The 25,297-nt window shown below is 38.8% G+C and overlaps 5 protein-coding genes and 2 long non-coding RNA genes across 9 annotated transcripts; 4 read left to right on the top strand and 3 right to left on the bottom strand.

Annotated features, from left to right (window-relative positions):
* The first annotated feature begins 1,869 nt into the window (after positions 1–1,869).
* LOC26533801 (uncharacterized) lies at positions 1,870–2,714 on the top strand. Its single transcript, XR_004468809.1, has 2 exons — positions 1,870–2,034; positions 2,095–2,714. It is a non-coding gene; the product is annotated as an uncharacterized lncRNA (long non-coding RNA).
* On the bottom strand, positions 2,556–13,400 carry LOC6897799 (rabankyrin-5). The gene is made up of 7 exons (XM_002137868.3): positions 13,259–13,400; positions 12,291–13,033; positions 5,439–5,573; positions 5,289–5,383; positions 4,360–5,225; positions 2,873–4,295; positions 2,556–2,800 (listed from the first exon to the last, which is right to left on the bottom strand). Exons 1-7 carry the CDS (start codon positions 13,260–13,262, stop codon positions 2,662–2,664), a joined length of 3,405 nt encoding a protein of 1,134 aa, XP_002137904.3. The 5' UTR covers positions 13,263–13,400; the 3' UTR covers positions 2,556–2,661.
* Positions 7,812–10,193, top strand: LOC26532920 (uncharacterized). The gene is made up of 4 exons (XM_033378383.1): positions 7,812–8,054; positions 8,376–8,502; positions 9,503–9,747; positions 9,821–10,193. Exons 2-4 carry the CDS (start codon positions 8,424–8,426, stop codon positions 10,043–10,045), a joined length of 549 nt encoding a protein of 182 aa, XP_033234274.1. The 5' UTR covers positions 7,812–8,054; positions 8,376–8,423; the 3' UTR covers positions 10,046–10,193.
* Positions 13,401–13,822: 422 nt separating the features above from the next.
* On the top strand, positions 13,823–15,095 carry LOC26534082 (uncharacterized). 2 transcript variants are annotated; one of them, XR_001451912.2, is made up of 3 exons: positions 13,823–14,335; positions 14,402–14,437; positions 14,496–15,095. It is a non-coding gene; the product is annotated as an uncharacterized lncRNA (long non-coding RNA). The 2 variants fall into 2 exon arrangements; XR_004468810.1 differs by having other exon boundaries at positions 14,402–15,093.
* On the bottom strand, positions 15,048–15,788 carry UQCR-11 (Ubiquinol-cytochrome c reductase 11 kDa subunit). Of its 2 annotated transcripts, XM_015182600.2 has the most exons (3): positions 15,646–15,788; positions 15,367–15,457; positions 15,048–15,306 (listed from the first exon to the last, which is right to left on the bottom strand). In XM_015182600.2, the coding sequence occupies exons 2-3, from the start codon at positions 15,448–15,450 to the stop codon at positions 15,133–15,135; spliced, it is 258 nt and encodes an 85-aa protein (XP_015038086.1). In that variant the 5' UTR covers positions 15,451–15,457; positions 15,646–15,788; the 3' UTR covers positions 15,048–15,132. The 2 variants fall into 2 exon arrangements, with proteins under 2 accessions (XP_015038086.1, XP_002137903.1); XM_002137867.3 differs by lacking the exon at positions 15,646–15,788 and having other exon boundaries at positions 15,367–15,476.
* Positions 15,789–17,924: 2,136 nt separating this feature from the next.
* Set1 (SET domain containing 1) lies at positions 17,925–24,407 on the top strand. The gene is made up of 7 exons (XM_002137866.3): positions 17,925–18,055; positions 18,174–18,267; positions 18,363–18,770; positions 18,824–19,073; positions 19,129–22,958; positions 23,025–23,658; positions 23,743–24,407. The coding sequence occupies exons 3-7, from the start codon at positions 18,391–18,393 to the stop codon at positions 23,914–23,916; spliced, it is 5,268 nt and encodes a 1,755-aa protein (XP_002137902.2). The 5' UTR covers positions 17,925–18,055; positions 18,174–18,267; positions 18,363–18,390; the 3' UTR covers positions 23,917–24,407.
* Positions 24,408–25,015, bottom strand: MED21 (mediator complex subunit 21). The gene is made up of 2 exons (XM_002137865.3): positions 24,870–25,015; positions 24,408–24,808 (listed from the first exon to the last, which is right to left on the bottom strand). Exons 1-2 carry the CDS (start codon positions 24,909–24,911, stop codon positions 24,416–24,418), a joined length of 435 nt encoding a protein of 144 aa, XP_002137901.1. The 5' UTR covers positions 24,912–25,015; the 3' UTR covers positions 24,408–24,415.
* Positions 25,016–25,297: the final 282 nt, after the last annotated feature.

Raw genomic sequence — 25,297 nt, 5'->3', positions numbered from 1 at the left:
AGTAGTAGATAATTTTAAGATTTTTACATTCTTATTTCTACACAGTTTATCTGCTCATAGTTGAACTCTAAACTCTAAACAATAAACAATAAAAAACTTAAAGTCCAACTCCTACTCTCTCTTTTATTTTTTGTATTTATTTAGTTCATACTCTATCTTAGCGCTACAAGCTTAAACTTCTAATTATTGCGCCAGTCACATTATGTACATTTTTAGAAAAGCTTATTCTTATAGTTGTGAGTTAACATAATTTTTTTTCAAATGAATTTATTTATTTATTTGTTAACATATATTTATATCGATTTCCTGAGAATTCTTTAATTTTGTCGTAAAATTGAGTTGCGCTCCTAATTTTTTTAATATTATCGGGAAGATTTCTCCATAAGCGGATAGCAATGATGAAGAATAGCCTCTTCAAGCAGAGCGTTTAGTTTGGGGTCATAAGCAATTGTTTGTTCGTTGTGACGTAGAAGAGGGAAGTTTGCGGTAAAGGTAAATCGGTTCTTGGGTGGTCCCAATTTTATGAAAGTATACTAAGGTTCTAAAATCTATCCATGAAGTTAAGTATTTTATATGTCAGGTGTAATGCATGGTCAAAACTAATAGGATTAAAAACATAGCACTATTGAATTAATGACTACTACTATTGTGTGTATGCCACGAGCGTTACAATGACCAAAAATTGCTACACCGTAAAAGAGAGTGGTGATCAGAATGATTTTAGAAATTAATGGTCTTACATTTTCCGCAAAAAAGTTTTAGACGGTGAAAGCTGATTTAACGGACCATATGTACGTTCAGTTGCCTTTGAGATTATCCCTAGATTAACTTCAAAAGGTCTTCAAAAGAAATGCATGTATTGCCTATGTATTCGTTCTAGAGATTGTTTGTATCAATCAGTTTTTTGGCAATTACAATACAATGATTTTTTAGGATTTATTTCCAAGCCATTCTCTTTCATTCAATTTCTCAATTTAGTAAAGCATTTTGTTAGTTGCTCCAAAAGTAAAAGCAAACAACAAATTGTATTATTATTTTATAATCAAATACAAGGCCTTTATTAAATGAAAATAAAAAGTTAGACGTGATGACACAACAAATTTAAATTCATTATCGAGATTCTTAACATAAATTGGACGTCATTAGCATATATATGTATGTACATACTTCACATTCATTCACATATGTGGAAAACAGTAAAGGACCTAGCTCTGATTCCTGAGGGACTCCCCGCGTAAGTACCCTAAAAGTGGAAGCATACATACGTACTAGATACTACTACTATATGTTAGATACGACTTAAAAAAATTGACCGCAGTGCCTGAGGAGTTGAATAAGTCCGTCTGTTATGTGTAAAGAATATTATGATTAACTGAGTCGTAACCTAGTTCTTGTCGAGTTTCTGTCGAATACATATCTTCTATAATATCCGTTATAGCATACAACATTTACAACAATATACAACACTTTTTTTCGAAAACCTGAATGCTTTTGGTTTAATTGCGTGTTGTTAGTCCCGTGACAGTTTGACAATCTTTTGAGAGGTACGGAAATATTGAAATGGGCTTGAAGTTAGTTTTTTGGATCGGTAAAATTTTCCATACATTCGGAATTGCCGTGTTGAAGGTAAAGGTGATGTGAACAAAATCGTGCGATTTTGATTGACACACCCAAAGCAAAACCTATTATCACAGAATGGAATGGTATTCAGGTACGTGTTACTTGTCGCTTCAGAAACATCAATTGTCGAAAACTTGTTGATTAGTTCTTCGACATTTATATTAAGCTGAGTCTTCTGTTTACATTTCTCTATGTAATAGCTGTAGAAAATTATGTTGATGAAACCATGTTCCTATCCTATATTCCGCGACCCTTGCGAACACCTTACCTTACACCATGCACATACCATTTAAGATCTAAAACTAAAGTTTAATATTTAGTAATAAATGATGGCTTTTAGAAGTTTACATCTTTGTAAAAAGTAAGCGTAGAACGTGGGCACACCCATCCTCGTTATCATTTCATAATATATCGGTAAATAATGACAAGGCAATTGCCGATCTTTTTGTCAAATTTTTCCGAACCTATTATTAGGAAAGCTACTCTAGTCACTACCTACTGCACCTTCCACTGTTCGAGTAATACCTACAGGTCACTATCTGGCTTCGCTACATGCAACAAAGTTAGGAATCGCCAACTGTGACAGTTCCAGGCAATGTGATGAACCTGAGGTCATCGAAACCCTGGAACATCTGATCTGCAACTGCCCAGCTCTTTTAATGGAAAGGAGGAAATACCTGGGCGCCCAGGTGCTGGCATCGCTGGAAGATGCCTCCAAGAGGACGCAACAGGAACTACTCGCCTATGCAAAAACACTTGGATTCTCGAGGACTTTAAAATCACAGGCCCCGTTGAGGGCCGTGCTTGGATTTATAAAGAGGTAGTCAAAGGAATTGTATGACCCCTGTATAACGAAGACTCTCTATTATTGGGTTAAGATGGCGATCTCACACTTGCATCCCAGTAATAATTCGTCCAAAGTTAAAAAAAATTAATTTGTTCGACTTTAATGTAAAACTTTTTATTTAAACATCTTAACAAATGGCAGCAACAGACACATTGAATATTATTTTTGTTTTTAACGGATGGATACTTAAATAACTACAAAAATGCTCCATTTCCACATTGCAGTACATTAAAACATACGCTGCAAACCCTGACTGGCTTATTTATTCCGAATTTAATAATAGGCACATCGTTGCTGGAACACTTGGAGCACAAGACGCGTCCACAATGCCGACTTAAAAAAAAAAATCGAATGAGTGAAAATATAGCAAGATTTGGTTAGTCAATTAAGTTTTAAAATACTTACCAATGGTGTTTTCGCATTGTAATAGAAAACTTTGTGGTACATTCTTGGCACAAGTCGGACTCTGCCCACGGACTCTCCTGTGGCAGTTGGTCCAACAACTTATGGAGAAGTTGATCTGTGGCAAGTTTGAAATTAAAAATATTAATTCCTTCCCTATTTTCAGTACCCAAACATGCCCCAGCTTTTACAAGGACTTTGCAAAGAGGTGCCTGGCCACGCATGAAGGAAAGCAGTAACGGCGTATTACCATCCATGTCAGGAGTGTTGATGGGATACTTTGGCATACATTCAAAAAACAGCTCACAAATGGCCGCCGCAGTGTTGTCCTCTACCACACGGCACAGTTCATGCATCGGATTGCGCCCTTTTAAATTTGTTGCCTCAGCGTTTACCCTAGACTCCGTCAAAAGCTCACGGACAATTGAAAGCTGACCACCGCGCACCGCCAGGTGCAAGGCATTGTTACCTTCTGCATCAGGTGCATCGTAGTCTGCACTGTTTTGGATCAATGCAGACACAGCTGAAATATTTCCCCGCTCAATTGCAATGTGCAGCGGTATCTTTTGAACAGCATCCCGCTCATTTATACGGGCACCAGCTAAAAGTAAATTCCGAGTGATCATTTCGTTTTCGGAAGCAGCTGCCAGATGCAAGGGTGTAGATTGGTTGGCATCGTGCACACGTGAATTGACATCTACCTGTATAGCTAGCAAAAACAAAACGCTTTCTAAATCATCTTTCATGATTGCTAAATGCAAAAAGTTGCGCCCACGCTGATCCATTTGCTCCGCCGCAGTAGGAAGTCGATCTAATATGCGCTGTGCGGCCTTGTGGTTGCGTATGGCCAAAGCGGATGCGAAAGGTGTGTTTCCAGATATATCACGTAACTTGAGATCTATACCAGGGTGACAAAGAAGAATTGTTATTATCTCTTCGTGTTGGTTTTCAATCGATATGTGAAGAGGCGTCTTTTTCTCAGCATCCAGTACGTTTACATTAGCTCCATGATCAATTAGAGTCTGAAGTACTTTGGTTAGACCCCATTGACAACAGAGATGCAATGGAGATGCTTTTTCTCGAACCTCGTCTCCACCTTCGCCATTCGGGCCTGGTTGACGGGCAGAGTCCAGATCACATTGGCTGCGAATAAGAAATACCGCAATAGACTCTTTATTCTCATCTATTGCGCGATGTAGGAGCGTCTGCTGGCATCCATCAGGACCTTCGCTCCAACAGTCTGTATCAACACCATGACGCACAAGTACCTGTGCCACTTCCTCGAATTCTAATTCCAAAGCAGTCCACAATGGCGCATCCCCTTTGCCATCGGCGGCATTGAGTGCAACTCCCCGTGCGCACAACGCATCCACAACTTTTGGGAGGTTTTTTTTAATGGACAACTGCAACGCGGAATCCTTTTTACCTAGAGATGGGATCAAATATAAAAGTAAAATAATTTAAAGCCGTTTGAATGTTTTCTGTTTTACCTGCCACCGCGTTTATATCTGCACCATTCTCTATTAAAAATAGGGCCGTGTCACTATCGCTGTTGAGTATTGATTGATGCAACAGGGTAAAGTCGTCTCTATTTCTTGCGTTTACATCCGCGCCTCCTTTTATAAGAATGGAGACCAGATGTGTTTTATTCAGCGATAAGCATAGACTAAGCGGCGTGTCGCCATTTATATCTTTGCAGTTGAAATCAGGAACTTCTGTTCCATTGACTTCCACCTGAGCAAAAGCTTCTATTGCACCAACGGCATTTGCTTCGACTGCCATATGTAGAGCTGATTTCATTCCGGTTTCAGTTGTTTGCAAATTACACGGTGCACCATTTGTAAGCAATTTTTTTACTAGGTTGGACATATTTTGGCTGGCTGCAATGTGTAAAGCAGATAGTCCAGTAAAGTTTAAATGGTCGAGATTAGCAAAGTCTGCCAAAAATATGGCGGCTTCTTCGAAGCGTTGGCCACCAATAGCGAGTATCTGAAGCAGGCTGTCTCCAGTTGCAGATTTAATAGGGTTTGGACGTGCGCCCATTTTGAGCAGTTTGTGAGCCAACTTGTAATCTACGTCCTCTAACGTCAAACATAGTTCAAGTGCGCACTTTTCCTCGAAAGTGCACATGTTAATGTCGATATTAGGCACATCAAGTAGTTGACTTAGCATTATGGTATTTTGGCTTGCGATCGCAACGTGCAAAGGTGTTTCGCCCCGAGCATTTTGAATGTTAACGTTAGCTTTGCGCTGTAAAATGTTTTTCCCCAGTTCATTTATTTGTTCGAATGTCTCGCGGTCTGTCTGACTCTCAACGTAACTGCATATGATATGAAGCACGGTATCTGCAGAAGGTCTAAAAAAACAAAAGTTTTCAACCCTTTATAGTTATTGCATATGATAGAGCTGAATTTTTTACCTGGATATAAGATCTAAAATACAATTTTGATCCAAAAGAAATTTCGCTGAAAAAACATCGCCTTTTTTGAAAGCATCAATTAGTAGCGTGGATCCCTGTTGAAATGTATATTTACTTGAAGGAAAGTAGTTTTTTGTATTTTATGCCTACCTTGGCGTCATACGCATTAACATTGGCCCTTCCGTTTTTCACAAGTGTTTGAGCTATCTGGGAATTTTTCGCCGATAGGGCCATTTGAAGCGGCAGTTGCCCTTGCTCAGACAAACTGTTTACCAACTCTGGTAGCTAAAAAATTACGAACAAGACACAAATTAGAAAATCGATATCACTGTAAGAACAATTGTATTAAGATGTTGGATACTTTCATTACATGTACAAATGTACAAACATAGATTAATTTTTAATTTAAAATGTTTATTTCTAAGTGCCCTTTTTGGGAAGACAAATGAAAAAGACAAAAGCTACTCCAACGGGAACTGTTAGATTCTCGGAAAATATACCTTTAAAATTACGGAATATATTTAATTCGTGTGTATGTATGTAAGGTACATATATCACCGTTAGTTCCGTGGCAGACTCCACTGCCTCACAAACTCTCACTCTTTCTTATAAACGGAGGAGCTAATCAGTAAATGGTTGACATGTCTGGCATTTACCTAATGAATGCGCATCAACTCTCTTTCTTTCTCACTCTTGATAAATCGTGTTCCATCGGGGCCATTTATTTTGTTTCTTAAGCAAGTGAGACGTTAGTTTGCGCACGAGAGAACTAATAAAAGCAATTAAAATTCAACTTAAAATTTAACGTTTTCTACCAACAAAAATTGACTCAATTAAGCAGGCTCCGGTGTTCGCTTACTTTTGCGGATTACGTTTTCATCCAATACGTTTCGTTTTCGTTTTTAGGTGCTACCGTTTCCACAAATTTTCGGTATCGATCTGTTTCATTTTCTCATCGATTCTGGCAAACAAAAATAGCTGACCTGGTTGCTTTAAAAATAAAACGTTATAAAAATCAATTTAAATTTTAAATTTAAAATACTAACGAACTGTTACTAACATGCATATTGAAAATTAGATTTCTAATGGTCAAAAAATTTATTTTTTGCACTTAAATTTTGAACTAAATGTGGCGGGAAACAGGTGCCTTTAACCACATTTTCTGCTACTCGAATGTTACGAGAACAGTCTGTGCTATTATGCGCAACGTATCGATAGCCAAAACGGACTGCGTCAGCTGTTTGCAAGAATCCGAAAAATGTTGTTGCCCTGACCAATAATTTTCGACCCAAATGTGAGGTTGGGTTAAGACAAAATTATTTAGGCATTATAAGACCCAAGCTAATTTGCCCTTGTAATATTGTCGAATTCCCTTAGCAATTAATATTCGGTTTGTTGTATAAAAAGCCGTTTACTTTTCATTTCTTCGGGGAAAATATTTTTGTTTTTTAAACGATGAAATCTTTGGGAATGTGAAAACGGGGGCACCAATTTCTGTGATATCAAAAGTAAATCGGAAAGCTTTTGTGAAAGTGAGAACCGGAGTCTTGCTGCATTCCTTGATTCAATATTAAAGGAATTCCTGTGTATGTTCTTAAAATAACAACGAAATATTGTTTTAAGTCTCTCACCCCTTTTATTATACATATGTATGTACATACTATAATACCACGGCATTTGCTCGATCTACTTCGTGTATTCTTTCATTACTGCACTGCTTTACCTTCTTTTTTTCTTCTTCTATCCCCAACGCGCTGCAAAACAGCAAATAAAGAACACTTTTTTTGTTGTCTCTACATATTTAAAAGCAAGCAAAAAAAAAGGTTTGACATTCAACTGTATTGAAAAATCATTCAATTGTTGCCTCTTCGTTCAAATGTTGTGCGTCTTACGTGTCTTATGTGAGCGCACTCACTGCCATTCGTGCAGACCTCTAGTCCGTACATGAACATACAAACATATGTATGTATGTACATACATATGTGATTTTATGTACGGCCTTACGAAGTTTTAATACGTATGTAAACATGCATGTAGATGCTAGTATGAATGTATTTATTTATTTATATTGTTTATAATAACTCGCAAAATAATAAATATGTATAAATATATTGAATACAAGTATATGTACATAGGTGTTTGCACCGATTCATCTAAATGTACATATGTGTGTATGTACGAAAGCATGGAAGCTCTACGCATAAAACGTAAACTAAAGATGGGCGGATCAGCTGTGCTTTCGAAGCACTAACCAACATGGTTATTTATCGACAGCTTCCGAACACGCACGAGCTGGAACATCCCATATTTTGCATAGATATGTACATATGTAGATGCACATCTGTGCTATTTTTAGTTATTTGTAAAATTGTAAGTTGTGATTAATCTTAAGTTACAATCTATAGTTACTGCCAGAGCCAGAGTTACTGTTTAAAATGTTATGCGAATGATATTTATCGATAGCACGATATGCAGTTCGTTTGGACTCTTTTTCATGTTTTTGTTGTTGCTCTCGAAATTGAGTATATCAGGCGTGGAGTTTACAGCCGGTCCCTGACCATCTCTAGTTTAACATGTCGATCGATATATGTATCTAAGTATGTACATATGAACGAAAATTTCATCGCTGTTTAAATTCTATTGAGCACAGCAGGGGCGGCTAGTATGTTTAGTTACAAGTGAAGGAGTGCCTCGCAGTTTCTGCCGCTTGCTCTGTTTTGCATAGAAATAACCGTACATGAATAAATACATATGTACGCTTTTTGGGTAAGATATGTTTTTTAATTTAAATTTATTTTGTTGATACCTAACATGTATCGAAGGTGGCATATGTGCGAATGTATGTACAAATGTATAGAAATCACGGCAGCGCAGAGCTAATTCCATGCATACATACCTTGTATGGATGTGTGTGTGAGTATTTGGCTCATGGCCACTTTCGCCCATTACCAGCGAACTGGTATCTGACCAAATGTGAATGTGCGTACAAAAGGAGATGATGTATGTACATGCATGCATACATATGTACACACTTACATACGTAAAAATATGCAGTAAACTTTTACACTTTCGATTTCTAAACTCTAGTTCAATTGTTACGCGCGGGAGCCTTGGCAGCAACATTGAGATACAATAATGGCATGCAGTCCTCAATCCGGTAGCAGAGGCTACATATTAAACGGAGTATTTTCATTTTTCGTTGCAGTAACGTTGGGTTCGTATAATTGGTGGACAAATAATTTATTTAAGTTCCTCCCTATGTTTAAAGGTTTCAAGTAATAACTACAGAAATTATTGTAGTCCTTTTGTACATATGTGTGTATGTATGTACATATATGACCAGTATCAACAGCTGAGTTGATACCATATCCGTCAGTTTTTTCTATAATGCTTCTCCCTGATGTGCGCAGTAGAAAAGTATGATCGCCTTATCATAATAGCATAAGTATGTACATATGTACATATGTAAATAGGTATGTAATTGCCACACATAGTTAAGGCTGTGTGAAATGTCTGTGTCGATGACCGATCCGACTTCCTTACATATGTAGTACATATTACATACAAGTTATCTCTGTGTCAACGGATATTCGACAATATTACTATACTATGGTAGAATGCACTTAAAGATAACACTTTGAGCCCTGCATAAATTCACAATGTCGTGCAAAACAAAAAATTTATTGTAGGCGAAAGCAGTGAGTGATTCAAAAGTGTGCTCATCAACGGAGAAATATTTACATACAAATTTCCCAAGAATTAAAAAAAAAAACAAAAAACAACAAATACTTATATACGGAATATAAGTTTCCTCTTACTTGAATTTATTTCATGTGCACTAAGCAGAAACAATTTTTTTGGAACGTGGAAGTCGCAAACTTGTTTAGCAATTCTCTTATTTAGTTGTACTAAAACTAAACTACACATGTTGCTATGACCTTCATTGAGATCGAATCTCGATGGTCAGAAGGAGAATTTTTCTCTCTTAAGACGACTGCTTGCTTCTGATAAACTGACTCAAGAATATCCGAAATTCTTCGGAAATATATATATGCCAAATATGCTATATATAAACATGGGCAACTTATTGTATTAATCCAATACGCACCCCAGGAGATAGTCTTTTAAATTTAAATGTGCATGCAATATTCCCGAAAATGTATATTTTAATGCATCTTTCGTATTAAAACAAAAAAACCTTTTTTAACTTTCAGGAAAAGGTTCAGTAGCTGATATCCTACAATGTTATAAGTGCTCCGTAACTATAGAAAAATACGTCGTAGAAAACCGAACAATTACGACCCCCTTGTGCTCGAAATTTGAGGAGAACGCTGGTTACACGACCCCCTGCCCATACTCAACAATGTGCTTGAAAACAATTTCAATTTTACACTTGCAGAATGGTCAAAAGCAAGAAGCTGTGACAAGAGGATGTGCCCAGCAAAAGAATACCACTCAGGTTTGAACTATTATAGACAAAACGCGATATTTGTGATTGAATATTCAATGTTAATACTCTGTTCTTTTCTTAGATATTCCGCAATAAACAGTGGGAACAAGAGCATCTAGTCCAGGAAGTGTACGATGAAGGATGCACAGAAGTAAAGGACAACCACTTGGCGGGATCAGCAAAAGTACACTGTTACTGCCGCGGAGAACTATGCAACAAATCAAGTCTGCCTCGCATTGACCCAAATATGGGGATCCTGATTCTTTTGCTTCAAGCCTTGTGGCTCATGCATTCTCCAAGTACCTAATCCTGCTGAGTGAAATTATAATCAATATATTAAAATGCTTTATTGTGATAAATGATTAAATATGCAAATTTAACATACGAGTAAATGTTGCATAGTTCGTTAAAATACTCAGTAAAATTGGTTCTATTAAATACTGTATAAAAACGAATGCTACCACATGGTTCAATATATTCTTAGCTGAAACTAAGCGCTAACAATAGCGATGCAACTATAAGAACTGAAGTCTTATGCTCGCCTTGGTTATTATGTACTGAAACTACTGACAGAACAGGCTCACATCCGCACACATAAACCCAAAACCACAACTCAAACGACGTCTCACATTTCCGTAAATCAAATGCTTTACCGACTAAAAACACCCCATAAAAAACAGCTACCTGATACCAAAACATAAATGGATTTTCACCCGCTAACTCTTCCTTCAAACACTTTAGTCTGTCGAAACTAACTCTCAATGGGAGGCAATAAATAATCATAAATAGGTTGAGGCTAGCCCACGATTACCAATGGCCACTTAATGGACAAATCACTTCCCAACAGATATCCATTGTTCAACATCGCGTGGTTAGGGTCAAAGATCTAGATTCTCTAGTAACTGAAGTTCAATAAGTAGCCGAACTATTATTGAATATTATAAAGAAACCGATTGTTTTGTAGTCCAATGTTCTCTTAACATTTCAAAATTCTTGTGATAAATGATTTTTAAGTGCTCACCAGAAAAACTCGTCAGACTTAATTACTCGATTTATACTTTTTGGCTTGGGGAATTTCTTTTAGTTTTGGAAAATGCCAAAAAAGTAATACGAAATAAAATTCTTCAGTTTAGTCGTTTTTTTCATGGATTTTGGAGCGCGTTGTCCTAATAAAACAACTAAAACGCTACGCATCGCGCAAAAACTTTTTATGCTCAATTGAGTGTGTTTTAAAGTAAAATCGTATTGATATTTTTGTGGTCTCTGCTGTCTCAAGCCCTTATATTTTTCGAATGACAAAAATAATTTTCTGCATGTTTTTTGTGTTCTCTGAGGTAACAGCCTCATTTGAACGATTTGAAAAGCTCAGCACACTGAGCTTCCGTCTCATTGATCAAGTCACTTTAAGGCTTCAACGATAAGAAGGATACTAACAACCAGAAGGAAGCGTTTCCGACCCCATAAAGTACTCATCTTCTTGATCAGCATCAAAAGCCGAGTCGATATAGTCATGTCTGTCTTTATGAGCGCTTAGATCTGGGAGACTATAAGAGCTACAGCAACCAAATGTTGTACCCAACAAATGAAATCGCATTCCCTCTCTTTCACACACTATTCCTGGTGCGGTGTGGTTCCTCTGGCGGAGGGGAGCCATACTGACTTAGTATCGGATATAAATGTAGAGTCGCGGCCATAGCTGCGACCAACAACGTTCATGCTCGTTTTTAACTTTTAAAGGTTTTGAATCAACATCAAAATTTAGTTTTAAATGGCTGCTACAATTTTTTAGAATAAATAAATTAGAATGTAACAGTAAAAATTAAATAAGTCTATGATTTTTGTTACAAAATTATCAATTGGTTTAAGTACATATGTATATACATACATGCCAACAAAAAGGGGCGCAAGTTAACAAAAATTTATGACGGCAGGCGAGAGCCATGATCGAGCTAGAACTAGAATTAATTGAACGCACTCAGCTCAAATGCGAGTTTCTTTTCGAACTAATAGAAGTCTTTAGTTTAACTATGAAGAAATTTCCCATGCCAGCTATATGCTAAAGTAGTCCGAATTTAATCAAATCTTACTGTGTTGGGTCCCACTTAAATCGTTTCCGGGAAGCTTTATGATATAAGGGATAATCTGATAATTTGATGCGCCAATTTTTGGGACGTAGGCACAGGTCCCTGCCGGCTCGGGTTAGATCAGTTTCATTAATCAATTGGCCATTTATGACCAATTTTCATTTTCTAGCAGAATATACTATTAGCGTATAAATTTTTAATTTAATTAATTTTAACATACATACATATATGTGTGTATACTTTTTTCTATCAATTTGTTCTGTGCAGAAAACCAATGGAAAAGGTCCCCAAAGAAAGAGATTTTGGAAAGACCCATTTGCATATGTATGTACGAAATTTAAAGCGTTTCGGAGAAAATATAATCTAAATGTACATATCTACGTGTATACCAGTCATATAAAGGTACTGATCTAACAGGTTCAGGTTCTCCCACTGTCATTGTTTAACATATGTTTTAAATACACTTACTGCGTCATCATTCTCCACAAGACATAGGAACACGACGTCTTCCCTCAGGAGTCTCACTGCAGCATGTAGTGGATATTTGGTTTTATTCTTAAGCATTTTAAACAGTAGTGGTCCAGACATATGTTCAAAGTCTTGGGCTGTTAGGTCATCCCAGTGTGTTGATATAATGCCGGAACAATATTCTAGGAGCGTTGAGGCTGCCACTTCTTCGGCCACACAATAAAATCGTACGCAAGATCTCACTCCAACCGAAGCTACTAGTGCTCGCTCACACAGGCCTAAAAGGGCAGGTAACCCAAATCGATGCGCAGCTTTAAGTAGATCTAATGCCAATCGGTCGTGCTGTAAATCAATTAAATCTGTATAAATCCAACGCAACAGAGCCATGACAACATCTTCATCTAGATCGCTCCAGTCGAGCTCTTGAGTGCTGCCCAATACATCGTCGCGCCATTTCTCAGATCGTGCATGGAGGACAAACTTATGTGCTGGAACTGTTTTTGCGCTTGTTCGGATGTTAACATCCGAATAGGTTGTACGCCCATACAATGAAGCCACTGTCAATGCCAGTCTGGAGACAAAACTACTGAGCTCTCCAGTGAGCTCTGCATCCGCTGATGAGGCAACAACTTCGTTAAACTTTCGTTCTAGTTCCGCATAACTACGCTGCAACTTTGTATATTCTTCCTTTAATAACGCCAAATGGTTTTCCAGCTTTTGAACGGACGCTGCGTCGTTGCAACCTGTAAGTATGAATTCAAGTAACTTAATGAACGTACATATAACAATTCTTACTAACAAAAATGAATACATAGATATTTTTTGTACAAAAACATACAAACGTACAAGCTAAGCTACATCCATGCATATGTACATATGTAAAACAATTAAATAAAACAATTGATAGTACGTAAATATGTACAAACACCAGAAACTAAAAGCAATTTCTACCTATTTGCAAAACATACCCATTTTATATAGAATTCTTTTTCTTCCAAATGAATAGTCAAATTTTATTTTATAAAAACGCTGTGCATTTAATATGAGGCGTAGACGGCTGTTTTTGTTATCGCTGGAAGAGCAGCTGTGTTCGACTCACATTAGAACTAGTTCTTTTCGAACTAGTTATTTTCATTTAAAATGCCCATTTTGTTTCAAAACAAGCTACAGATTTAAAATACCCACTTTTTAATTTGGTTTATATGTATATTAATAGCTATATAATAGCTATATATATATATTAATGGCCTTCGCCATGCAACAGGCGCGACGGTCCCAACCACTCGATGTATTGAGATGCTGACAATGATTAAATGTAGATTAAGTAAGCAATCTATAGTAATTTTTTGAACGAAATCTGGATTCAGATGACCAGCTGACCCTCAAAATCCAAAGAAATTACTAGATTTGTTTCCAACATAGATTTTAAGATAGATTTTTACAAACTATAACTTAAACGCCGCTTTATTACGAATCTAAATATGTTTAGATATATAAATGGAGTAAAAATTTATTGTTTTACACAACTTTAGAACGGCTGGGCCCATTTGGCTCAAATTTCAGTAGTTCGTATTTGCCAGAAAATATTGGGAAAAAATACCCGCGATCGCGAACAAAATTAATTTTTTTCTCTTATGGAAAAAGATCTTAGCCGTACAATAGTAAAGAGGCAAATATTATACTCGGAGATCAGTTCCAAACTCGAGATATTCAGGCAGGCTCCGGTTTCCACTTTACAAAAATGTTCCGATTTACTTTCACATAAATTGGTGCTCCCGTTTTCACAATCTAAAAGATTTCTCTGAGATGAGATATAATTGGCTTTTTACACAACAAAATTAATCTTAATTGCATAAAGAAAAAAATAGATGACCGCGCATTTTCTGCCGTCGTTTGGCTTTAAAACAAATATTTTAAAAGTAAAGACTTATACCGCTGTATTTACGAAGCTGATTTTTAAACGGTTGGCCGAAAACGTAAAACAAAACCCGGAGCCTCCCTGAAACAATCAATTGAGAGAGTTTATCTGAGGGCGTTAAATTGAGGTAAGACAATCATGAGAAAAATTACCATAACAAACCATAAACAAAATTTTTTTAAAATATTTGTAGCCCCAAGTCCCTCTTATAAATGGATTTTGTTGTCTTGTAGGTTATACAATAACAAAGACAATCACGATAGTGTAACTAACTTAGTAACTTTCAGAAAAAACAAGGCAAGACATCGCTGTTTTTAATTCGGATCCATTGCAGAAAGCTAATCAGTGGGACGGTCAGGCTGATGTCCAGGACTGATCGTGTTTTCAATCAAGTTTACTGGAGCCCACTCTTAAGTTTTCTGACATCCGTATCAGCTCCAAGCTGGGGAATACCCACCCATCCAAGTTACAACAACCATGCCAACAGGCTTACAGCTTGGGAGATCGACCGATCTTGGGATGATGCTATTGGGCCCAAGCGACCGTCCTTAACTCAGTAGCTCAGTATTGATGGTCCTCGCACACAGTAAAAATATGTACATATGTAATACATGTAAGTCGGACAGTCACACAGATCGGACATTGACCTACACCATACAGCTGCCGTACCTATTACAAAGACCCATCGAAGAAGTTCGTCACTTTTTCTGGAATACCTCGGCTTCATAAAAATACCTATGTATTTATCTGTAGTTTTTCGTAGTCGGAAATATCCAAGTACATTTGTACGGTAGAAAAAGTTAAGAGAAATTTAAAAAAGAATGTAAAGCGCAAAAACAACGAATTCACGAGCTTCGTTTATTAAACTACTGATTTGTTAACAAATATTTTCAAAGAATAAGCATTAGCTGTATTCATGTTTAATTACTTCAGCTTTGAGAACAGACTGTGTGCAACGCAGTGATCCAGTTCCGCAACATAGTCAAATAACTCTTCCATGCACGTCTCCGTGGTCTTGGATCGCCCGTTAACGCGATCATTGCACTCCTGGTATTTATTGTACAAGGACTCGATATGACCCTTTGATTGGCATTTTTCCTGATGTATTAAAAAAACCGTATATGTAATCGCATATGCAGTGCAAGAATTAACTCTTACCCTCAAGACTGCTTGGGGATCAACCAACTCCTCTTCATCGTCGGCCTTAACAACAGGCATTGCAAACAAACTTCTAAAGGCCATATTGTAGCTGTAATTGTTAAAAATGTCTGTAAATTCTATTGTAATTTTTTCATATACGTATGTAAGTAACACATAAACAAGATTGCAAGAAACTCAAATGAAAACAAAAAACATAACAGTGAAGACAAATATGGTCAATGAATTTTAAATCTATTTATATTATCCACTAAGTCACAAAACAATTTTAATATTAACCTTTTTCAGAAATTGTGAATACTTGAGTGATGCAACACGACGGACGATGACAGTGTGACCGCGGACTTATCGTTAAAATATACGGTCTGACCCTCCGAAATATACCCACAATATACGTCACAAATTTCAAAATATACCGTAAATATACTGACGAATTCAAGTTCTATTCTACATATTCCAATTTTGATATTCCGTTGAATATTACTAGCTATCTAGAACTCTCAGCCCTGCCCAGATAATTTTATCCGATTCTATTCTATTCTATTTTAAATACTTGCTGTTATTGGATTTTGCGTAAACAAAAAAAAAATGATGCAACTAGACAATTTTTTTCCAAAGCAGCTCTGTGCCTATTATCTTGCTTTGTAGAAAAATAACAATGGTTTCCCTGTAGAAGTTGTAACTCAAAACAATTACCCAACTAAAACTTTAGCCCTTCAGACCGTGATGCATTGTTTGTACGATTGTAGTGAAAAATGATTGAAATAGACTTATTTTAACTGAATAACATAATATATTTGATTGTTTCAAATGAACTTCAAATCATTTGATGCAAAAATATACTGTTCAGCTCAAGTTCTAAAGCGAAATGCATACTTATTAGGCGTCCCTAAAACCCGTGACGAATGTTTAAATTTCAATTAGCCAGGCTCCGGTTTTTACTTTCACAAAAATTCACCCTTTTAGTGCTTGCGTTTTCACATAACGCAAGATATCTTCGTTTTTTAAAACGTAAAAACTGTACAAATTTTCGTCGACGAAATGAAAAGAAAAGATTTTTTATACAATAAAACCAGTCTTTATTGAAAAAAGGAAAAGAAATAGATGCATATTGATGCATTAACATAAATTTGACACCATTACCAGACCAATTTAGCCTTTGCCCTCTTTATAAACTGGTCAGGACAATAACACTTTAACACGAATTAATCAATTGAGTAATTTTCTTGACTAATGCTTGCTATTAGACGATCAAACGTTTCATCGTTCTAGCCCCTTGTTGGCTCCGCGTATACGGAGGGGGGTTCTCTTGAGAGAATTACTCTGGTGGATGATCTTGGTGTTGTATTAGATGCCTAGTTAAGCTTCTCTGCACACATTTCACCCCACTAACAAAGACTCTCTATACCTCGCTAGTTTGTCCGATCTTAGAATACAGCTCCTGTGTATAGTGAATTTAGTACAAAGTACACCAGGACCGTATAGAATTAGTACAGAAAAACTTTTTTTCTTTGCTATGCGGGATGCGGCTGAGGGACTGCCGTCTTACTCTAGTAGACTGCTATTAGTAAATCTCCCATCCTTTGTTAACCGTAGAAAAATGCTTGGTGTGTCTCATGCTCGGACTATAATTCCTTCAACCATATTACATCCACCACTTATTCCCTTCCCCTTATGAATTTACTAATCCTCTCATACATTTCTCGTAACTAGTAATTGTAGTGGTATTTGTATTTTATTTGCATGCTTAGTTTTTTAGTAAGTTTAGTACTAATTTTCCTCGCATATTAGTCTAACAGCTATCTTTCCTGCATGTTCGCGCTCGGTTCTGCAAACGCGTCAAGCGTCATGCGGCAGCGCCCCTCGGTCAGTTGGGCGGGAGGAGGGCTGCTTTTTGCCTGGGTTCTGCGCGTAACAACCTTCTTCTGGTGCTGAAATTGCATCGCCACTTGAAAGATGCCGTCATTGTATACCAACGTCTAGATACAAAAAAAAATAAAAATATTAGACAGAATGTCTGGTATAATCTAATTCAAGACGAACGTGCAGAAGAAATTGAAAGGGGAAGGCACATCTTACACAAGTGCCCTTATTGAAGTTTCAAGCCAAATCGATCACGAAACCGAAAAGTGTTGTTGCTCTGACCAATTATTTCCGAGCCAAAAATTGTATAAGATAATGCATCAAAATGTCATTTTGCAATAAGAAAAGTTTTTTTATAATAACGCCGTTGAAACGGAGAACTCTTGCTTTTAGTGAAATCGGGAGCACCAATTTTTGTGATTTCCAAAGTAAATCAGAAAAGTTTTGCGCCTGATAGATTAGCTATAAAAAATGTAAAATTAAACACAGTTGATTTTGTGAATATTGGTGTGTGAATATTACTTCCTAAGAATGTAAGAAAATATATCCATGTGCTAATTTTATGGCATTCTTTGTAATTAAAACCAAGTTGTCTTGCATGAGCTGATTTAAATTGTTTAAATGTTGTTGATATATGGTCTCACAGTTTTCAAGTGTAGTGAAGTTAAGTCAAGTGTACATTTGTGACAACATACATCGATAAAACACGGTTGCATCCCTACGAGTACGAGGCCTCGTTTTCTGTGTATTTTTGCTTCGCATTTTATATTTTGAGTATTGTGCTGTTTAAGGATTTTCACAATTTGCTTAACCGATTGAGAACCAAGTAAAGAAAAAAGGACCTGCTATGCACAATTCCTTCAGCGAATAAAAAGAGCTATTTGAATGAAAAAAACACAATAAAACTGTGGAGCCTGCTATTCACCCTTTTCATAATTTTACAGACACGAACTGAAGCCGAGAGCCCGTAGGAAAGTAAAGCTGGCGCCTGCCGCGTTCTCAGCTGAGGCAATCCGACAGATCAGATACATTTGTGTGGTATGTTTTGTTATTTTGTTTGAAAACCATAACATTGCATTATTAACGAAAATGTTACGTGTTGACTCTGCTAAAAATATCGTATAATATTTTAGGAAGGTTCTGTGAACGTGGCGAGCGGCTATGTCCATAAAGACGGGCGACAGCGGTTCCAGCAACGGATATTTACGGACAATGCCCGAAAGCACGCGTTCGCTTATAAACGGCTCTGAATCGTTGGCTAACCAGACTCACTGCTTGATGCAAATGCAGAGCGACCGCGACATCAACACCTCCAACACGAGCAGTAACAATGCACTGGGCATATCGCAAACCAAAATGCACCGAAATTTTAAGCTACTAGCTGACCCGCAGCTAGTGAAATGTGGCGCCAAACTATATCGTTACGATGGCGTCGTACCGGGCGATCCTATATTTCCAACAATAACACCCAGGGATCCACGCAACCCTCTTATTCGCATTCGCACCAGACCCGTAGAGCCGCTGCTGTTGCTTATACCTAGGTAAGTTTTAAGAAGGCGCCTAGCTTCCAGGCAGAAACTAAAACTATATGCAGATTTGTGATTGATGCGGACTACGTGGGCACGCCACCTGCCATTGAAGTAACTGTGGTGAACCTAAACGACAACATCGATAAGCAGTTTCTCTCCAGCCTATTGGACAAGTGTGGAACATCAGACGAAATAAACATATACCATCATCCCACAACAAACAAGCACTTGGGTATTGCTCGCATTGTGTTTGAGAGCACGAAGGGTGCACGGCAGTTCGTTGAGAAGTACAATCAAAAGTCGGTGATGGGAAAGGTATGGAGGTTGTTTTTTTGTTTTTGCATCAACTGTATGTACCTTTTTGTTGCAGATCTTAAATGTGTTTTGCGATCCTTTTGGGGCGATTTTAAGGAAACACATTGAGACTTTAACAAATCCAGTTGCGCCGAAGCCAGTGTTGGGTGCCACCACCACAAAAGCTCCACCACATCCGGGCACTGCAGTGGGCTCACAGCCCGACTTGGCTGACTATAGCCACGATTACAGTGAGAAGAGCGCTGTGGATAATTTAAATAGTGCATACAGCTCTTTTCCAAAGAACTCTGACATCGGAGAACGAAGCCGGGATCGCAACTGGGAGCGGGATCGTGAGCGAGAGCGCGATCGTGACCGAGATCGAGATCGATATTACAAGGACAGCAGTCAACATTCCGCAGAGAGATCCTATGACCGTGATCGGGCAATGCGAGACAAGTACGGATCCTCTTTACGCCATGATCGGCATTTTTATCGCCGGCGGTCTCGAGATAAAAGTCCAGATCCCGCTCGAGATAGTCGGGATAGACTGTTCACTGGACGAGAACGTGATAGGGCTAGAGACCCTGATGCCAGGTCGCGGGACTATCACCGTTCAAAGGAACGCGATTATTTTCGAGAGCGAAATAGATCCCGCGACCACTCCCGTGATCGTTCGAGGGAAAAGAGAGATCTTCGGTTTAGTGTATCAAAGGAGCGGGACTACAGAGAGCGAGATCGTGATCGGGATCGGGATCGGTCGCCCGACAGAGATCGAAGAGATCGTGTGAGTATAAAGTATAAAAAGCGTTTCACCAGTCATGAATACGCGGAAACGGATATACACAGCTCTTCGTCCTCAAAAACCCATCAATATTATACTGCCGCCTCAGCATCTGGTTTGCCTGCTGGGAGCTATGCCTACAGCAGCCACGCTTACTCCATGACGGACAGTACTCAGTCCTGGTCAGAGCATAAGAGTTGGAATGCTCCGCAGCCTGATTTCCAACCAAAGCCAAAGCCACCCCCACCTCCACCTCCAGAGGAAGAGGAGAACTGGGACGACCCACCAGTTCCCCCACAAAAATTTGAACAACAAACTGTTTCACTCTTGGAATCAGCGAGCACAAAACTCCAATCACCGAAGCCGGGCACAGCTGTTGCGGAGCCAAACGCAGAAACAGAAAATGTCGACTTGGACACTCGAATAGCCCTCATATTTAAGGGAAAGACATTCGGAAATGCACCCCCATTTCTTCAGATGGACAGTAGCGACTCAGAAACGGACAAGGCAAAGCCTGAGGGAGGGGTTGAGGCTAATGAAACTCGCTCGCTTTCCGATTCAAATAATTCGGATAACAAGAAAAAGTGTGACAAGAAGATATCAGAACTGCAACAACCGCATGGGGCAAGCGATATATCAAGTGATGACGATATAATGGTGAAGAATAAGAGATGTAAACCCGGTTTTACACAATGTGAAAAGGACGATGACAACATGTCTCTGTCGAGTTTGTCTTCTCACGAGGAATCCCCCACTGCACTACCCAATGCGGCCGATCGCGGCAACAAGAAACCTTTATCACCATATATGTATCCCAATTCCTCCAACCAGCATCCCTATTATTATCATCCTTCAGACTATGGGCATTATCCCTCCGGCATCTCGTCAAACACCGTGTTGACAAGCCGCTATTTTTCAAACCCCGCCTATATGCAGCCGGCCTACTTGGCTGGTGTTGGCGCTTTCAACTTGGATCCCTATGTCCAGACATATGGCTACCAGTATCCCCCTTCCGACCAGAACGACGAGATAAAAGAGAACGTGAAAAAGGTTATTAACTACATTGTAGAGGAGCTAAAGCAAATCTTAAAGCGCGATGTGAACAAACGCATGATTGAGATAACCGCCTTTAAGAACTTTGAATCTTGGTGGGATGAACACACATTGAAGGCACGGTCCAAACCGTTGCCCGATTCGGTGGAGGGAACCTCCAACTTAAGACAGAGTAGCGCGAACGCCAATTTGATGAAGGAAAATGCCGACTGTGAGAAGCCTGCCAACATGAATCAACTTACCAATACTCAAGTGGAAATGTCCGATTTTAAAAGCTTTTCAAGCATAGGCATAAGGGCAGCAATGCCCAAATTGCCATCATTTCGACGCATTTGCAAACATCCTAGTCCTATACCTAATCAAAGGATATCACTCGAAAGAGATCTGAGCGACCAAGAAGAAATGGTGCAACGTTCCGACTCTGAGAAAGAGGACTCGAATATGGGCGGCTTTGAGGCACCAGGATCGAATGCAAAGGACCGGGTATTAGATAGAGAAATGGCGACTATTCGACTGCCATCACCTGAAATGCTTTCAAAACGAAAGGGAAGCGCGTCGAGCTTCTTTTCATCGTCCTCATCCTCTTCTAGCGAAGCAGAAAATGAAGTCAACGACGCTGCTGATGGTACAGAAAAGGAAAAAAGCAGCGATGATGATAGCTTTGACGACGATCATCCACCTAGAAATCTTAATCGAAAAAGCAGACTGATTAAGAAGAATAGGCGTGTGGCATTCAAGGAACCTGGAGATGATAATATTGAGAACATATATTCAGACTCTGAGGACGAAAAAAGGCACACAGATCGAATGCATGTTCAAAAACGGGGTCGAACGAAAAAGAAAAATATCTACTCCGACTCGGATGCCGACATTGAAAGTACTGCCGGAAGAGGTTTCTTGCCTGCGTTGCGAACAAAGGTAATTTCCTCTATACCGTCTGATCTTGAGGACATTAGCAAAGACAGCAGCTTTGGATTGGAGGAAGAGGACCCGGACGACAAAGTTGAAGCAGAACTAAAGACTATCCGAAAAATGGTGGATGAATCTCGACGATCTCTGACCCCTGTTCCACCGCCAGACTACAATGAAGAGCCAGTTGAGAAGTACGATGATACTGATCTCCGCAAGCCAGTTTATGAATACGATCGCATTTACAGCGACTCGGATGAAGAACGCGAGTATCAGGAAAAGAGACGTAGAAATACCGAGTACATGGCTCAGATAGAGCGCGAGTTTTTGGAAGAACAGCAGAAGAATAACCAAAACTCTTTCTCGGAAGGTCGTTCAATTTCGGAGCGTAAATTAGAAATTGTAAAGAAACCTAGTGCGGATATGGCAGATACTGTGGATGTTCCAGAGGTTCCACTGACCCCCGGCATTAATATTCTAGCTGAACTTGTAGATGAGATTAACAAACCGATTCTGGAAACTAGCATCGAACAAAATGCAAGCAAAACCACAGAAATTGATGGAAAATTGAAGAGTAATCTCAACAGCTCAGATGTGGTTGAGGCAACAACGATTTTAAACGGAGATGTTCAGTCGTTCTCCAACACAAACACAAGCAAAAAGGGAACACAATCACCGGCTTCTTCAGATGGAGGCTCCAGCCAAGCGTCGCAAGCAAGTCAAGTAGCTCTCGAGCACTGCTACTCCTTGCCGCCACATGCGCAGTCTGCTTCCTTCACAGACGCCACCTCAGGTCGGCTTGGACTGGATGCCCAGAATAAGAATAGATTTGATGGACAGGAAAATGTGGCTGGTGGTAGCCAAATACAAAGGCCAGGCCCAGGAAGACCGCGCAAGGATTCAACGCGACTGCAAAAGAAAAAGAAGGACTCAGTCCCTCGGCAGTCAAACGCAAAGAATAAAGTCGCTCCTATTACTGATGCATTGGCTGAACTGGCCCGTCAAACGGCCAACTTTGTTCCCTACGAGATGTACAAAGCTCGCGATCAAAACGAGGAAATGGTTATTTTGTACACATTTTTAACGAAAGGTATCGACGCGGAGGACATCAAGTATATTAAGATGAGCTATATTGAGCATTTGCAGAAGGAGCCTTATGCGTAAGCTATTAATTTTATTTCGCTCAGGTATATTTTTGTTTAATCCGTAACCTTTTCTCTTCTCAGCATGTTCTTGAACAACACGCATTGGGTAGACCACTGCACAACAGATCGTGCATTTTGGCCACCGCCGCCGAAGAAGCGCAGAAAAGATGACGAGTTGATGCGCCATAAGACAGGATGTGCTCGCACCGAAGGCTACTACAAGTTGGATGTACGAGAAAAGGCAAAGCACAAGTATCACCATGCAAAGGCCAACATAGATGATGCTGAAAATGAAGATCGTTGTGATGAGCCCACAGCACTCACGAATCACCACCATAACAAATTAATATCCAAAATGCAAGGCATTTCGCGAGAGGCGCGCTCCAACCAGCGACGACTTTTGACAGCCTTCGGATCTATGGGCGAATCAGAGCTTTTGAAATTTAACCAGCTCAAATTCCGAAAGAAACAACTCAAATTTGCAAAATCAGCCATACACGATTGGGGACTGTTTGCGATGGAGCCTATAGCAGCCGACGAAATGGTAATTGAATATGTCGGACAAATGATTCGACCGGTGGTGGCCGATTTACGAGAGACAAAATATGAGGCAATTGGAATTGGCAGTTCCTATCTGTTTCGAATCGACATGGAAACCATTATCGATGCCACCAAATGTGGAAATTTGGCCCGATTTATTAACCACAGTTGCAATGTAAGTATCGCTTGTTCTGTTATTTTCTGCAATTACGAACACAAAATAATTTACACACATTATTTCTCCAATTTTTAATTGCAGCCGAACTGCTATGCAAAAGTCATTACAATAGAGTCTGAAAAAAAGATAGTCATATATTCAAAGCAACCTATTGGGGTCAATGAGGAAATAACATACGATTATAAATTTCCTTTGGAGGATGAAAAAATTCCATGTCTGTGTGGCGCTCAAGGCTGCCGGGGCACGCTCAACTAAAGATGACATACATAATTTTAGGCTTCAGAAGAGTCTATGTTGGGTTGTTCTATTCACACATGTAAATTAGGTTGATATTCAATATCCGAAGTAGATGTATATGTATGTACATATAAACATAACTTATTTGCTTAATCTACCTACAAAGTAGACATTTAGAAGTAACTGCAGATACAGATTTTAAAGAACTACAAATTAATTATAGCTTGACCTAACTTGTAGATGTCGGCTTAGTTTTTATTTATATTTTCATTTTCCTGTGGTGAGTTTTCTTTCGCTAAAATGTTGCAAAAATAAATCAATTTATATTTTACTAAGCCATAAACTAAGAAATACGTTAAGTCCTGCAATGTAAATACATCGCCGATGCTCGTCATCATTAGTATCCGTACATACAGATACATTTGTGACTATGTATACAGTTTACAAGCGAAATGCATTCAAGGTGTTATGCTGTTATGTGAATAAATTAAACGCATATGCAAAGCAAATATGATCTTCAAATATTTTTATTACTGGACTTGAGTGTTATTTGCATATCAAGTTGAGCTTGAGCAATGTTCTCCAGAGCAGACTGAATTTTCTCAAGCAAAAGCTCTCCTTTTTGAACCACTTTCTCAAGGTCAAGAGCGGTCTCTTGATTTTCCATTTCTAGCCTCTTGAGACTTGAGTTTTGGAGTTCAATCGAGCTGTCTTCATTTGGCAACGACTCAATCAATGTGTCAATATCTTTGGCGCATCGTGCAATTAGCTGTGCGAATAGCTGAGCATAGTCCTCCTGGGGCTGACTTGGGTTCGGCGTTTGTGACCCTGTGCGGTCGAAATTTCCAAATTTACTGGGATAAGATGTCTGTTGGATTACACCTATGGCGTTGCAAAAATGCTCGGCTTGCTGAACGTACAAATAAATACATTAATAAATACAAATGGGACAACTAAACTATAAAGCTTACTTGGTTTACGGTATCCTGTAGCTGCGTTAGCCTGTCTGCCATCGTTGCGTATGTTGCAACTTCTAAAAGTTATTGTTGTTTATATATTTTAGGAAAAACAATGGCAGCAGTGTGACCTCGGATGTATCGTTAAAATATACGGTCTCACCCTCCAAAATATACCTAAACTACGTCACAAATTACAAAATATACCAAAAATATACTGACGAATTATTTGTATTCAAATTGCATCACATTCCTCGTTTTGGATATTCCGTGGAATATAACTAGCTTTATATCTCTCATATAAGCCCCATGGACATGCCTCTAAAAGGTATTTCACACGGTTTTTACATTGGGCAAGTGGGTGAGTCCATAACGCGTCTTAATATATACTGAAAAATACTAGAAAAAACTATAAAAAGTAAAAAAATTGCAAGGTGTATGAG

Source organism: Drosophila pseudoobscura, chromosome 2, assembly GCF_009870125.1.
Source record: "Drosophila pseudoobscura strain MV-25-SWS-2005 chromosome 2, UCI_Dpse_MV25, whole genome shotgun sequence".
Lineage (NCBI taxonomy): Eukaryota > Metazoa > Arthropoda > Insecta > Diptera > Drosophilidae > Drosophila > Drosophila pseudoobscura.
The sequence above is the reverse complement of the archived record's forward strand: the minus strand, read 5'-3'. Positions and strand labels throughout refer to the sequence as shown.

Coding starts and splice junctions, on each gene's coding strand:
- LOC26532920 (XM_033378383.1), top strand. CDS start 8,424: ATGGCATGCAGTCCTCAATCCGGTAGCAGAGGCTACATATTAAACGGA. Junction 8,503..9,502: donor TTTCGTTGCAGTAACGTTGG/GTTCGTATAATT, acceptor TTTAACTTTCAG/GAAAAGGTTCAGTAGCTGAT. Junction 9,748..9,820: donor AGCAAAAGAATACCACTCAG/GTTTGAACTATT, acceptor TTCTTTTCTTAG/ATATTCCGCAATAAACAGTG.
- MED21 (XM_002137865.3), bottom strand. CDS start 24,911: ATGGCAGACAGGCTAACGCAGCTACAGGATACCGTAAACCAA. Junction 24,809..24,869: donor TACAGGATACCGTAAACCAA/GTAAGCTTTATA, acceptor TTGTACGTTCAG/CAAGCCGAGCATTTTTGCAA.
- LOC6897799 (XM_002137868.3), bottom strand. Junction 5,384..5,438: donor TTAATGCGTATGACGCCAAG/GTAGGCATAAAA, acceptor ACATTTCAACAG/GGATCCACGCTACTAATTGA. Junction 2,801..2,872: donor ACAATGCGAAAACACCATTG/GTAAGTATTTTA, acceptor TTTTTTTTTAAG/TCGGCATTGTGGACGCGTCT.
- UQCR-11 (XM_015182600.2), bottom strand. CDS start 15,450: ATGGCCTTTAGAAGTTTGTTTGCAATGCCTGTTGTTAAGGCCGACGAT. Junction 15,307..15,366: donor ATCCCCAAGCAGTCTTGAGG/GTAAGAGTTAAT, acceptor TTAATACATCAG/GAAAAATGCCAATCAAAGGG.
- Set1 (XM_002137866.3), top strand. CDS start 18,391: ATGTCCATAAAGACGGGCGACAGCGGTTCCAGCAACGGATATTTACGG. Junction 19,074..19,128: donor AAAAGTCGGTGATGGGAAAG/GTATGGAGGTTG, acceptor TTTTTGTTGCAG/ATCTTAAATGTGTTTTGCGA. Junction 23,659..23,742: donor TTATTAACCACAGTTGCAAT/GTAAGTATCGCT, acceptor TTTTAATTGCAG/CCGAACTGCTATGCAAAAGT.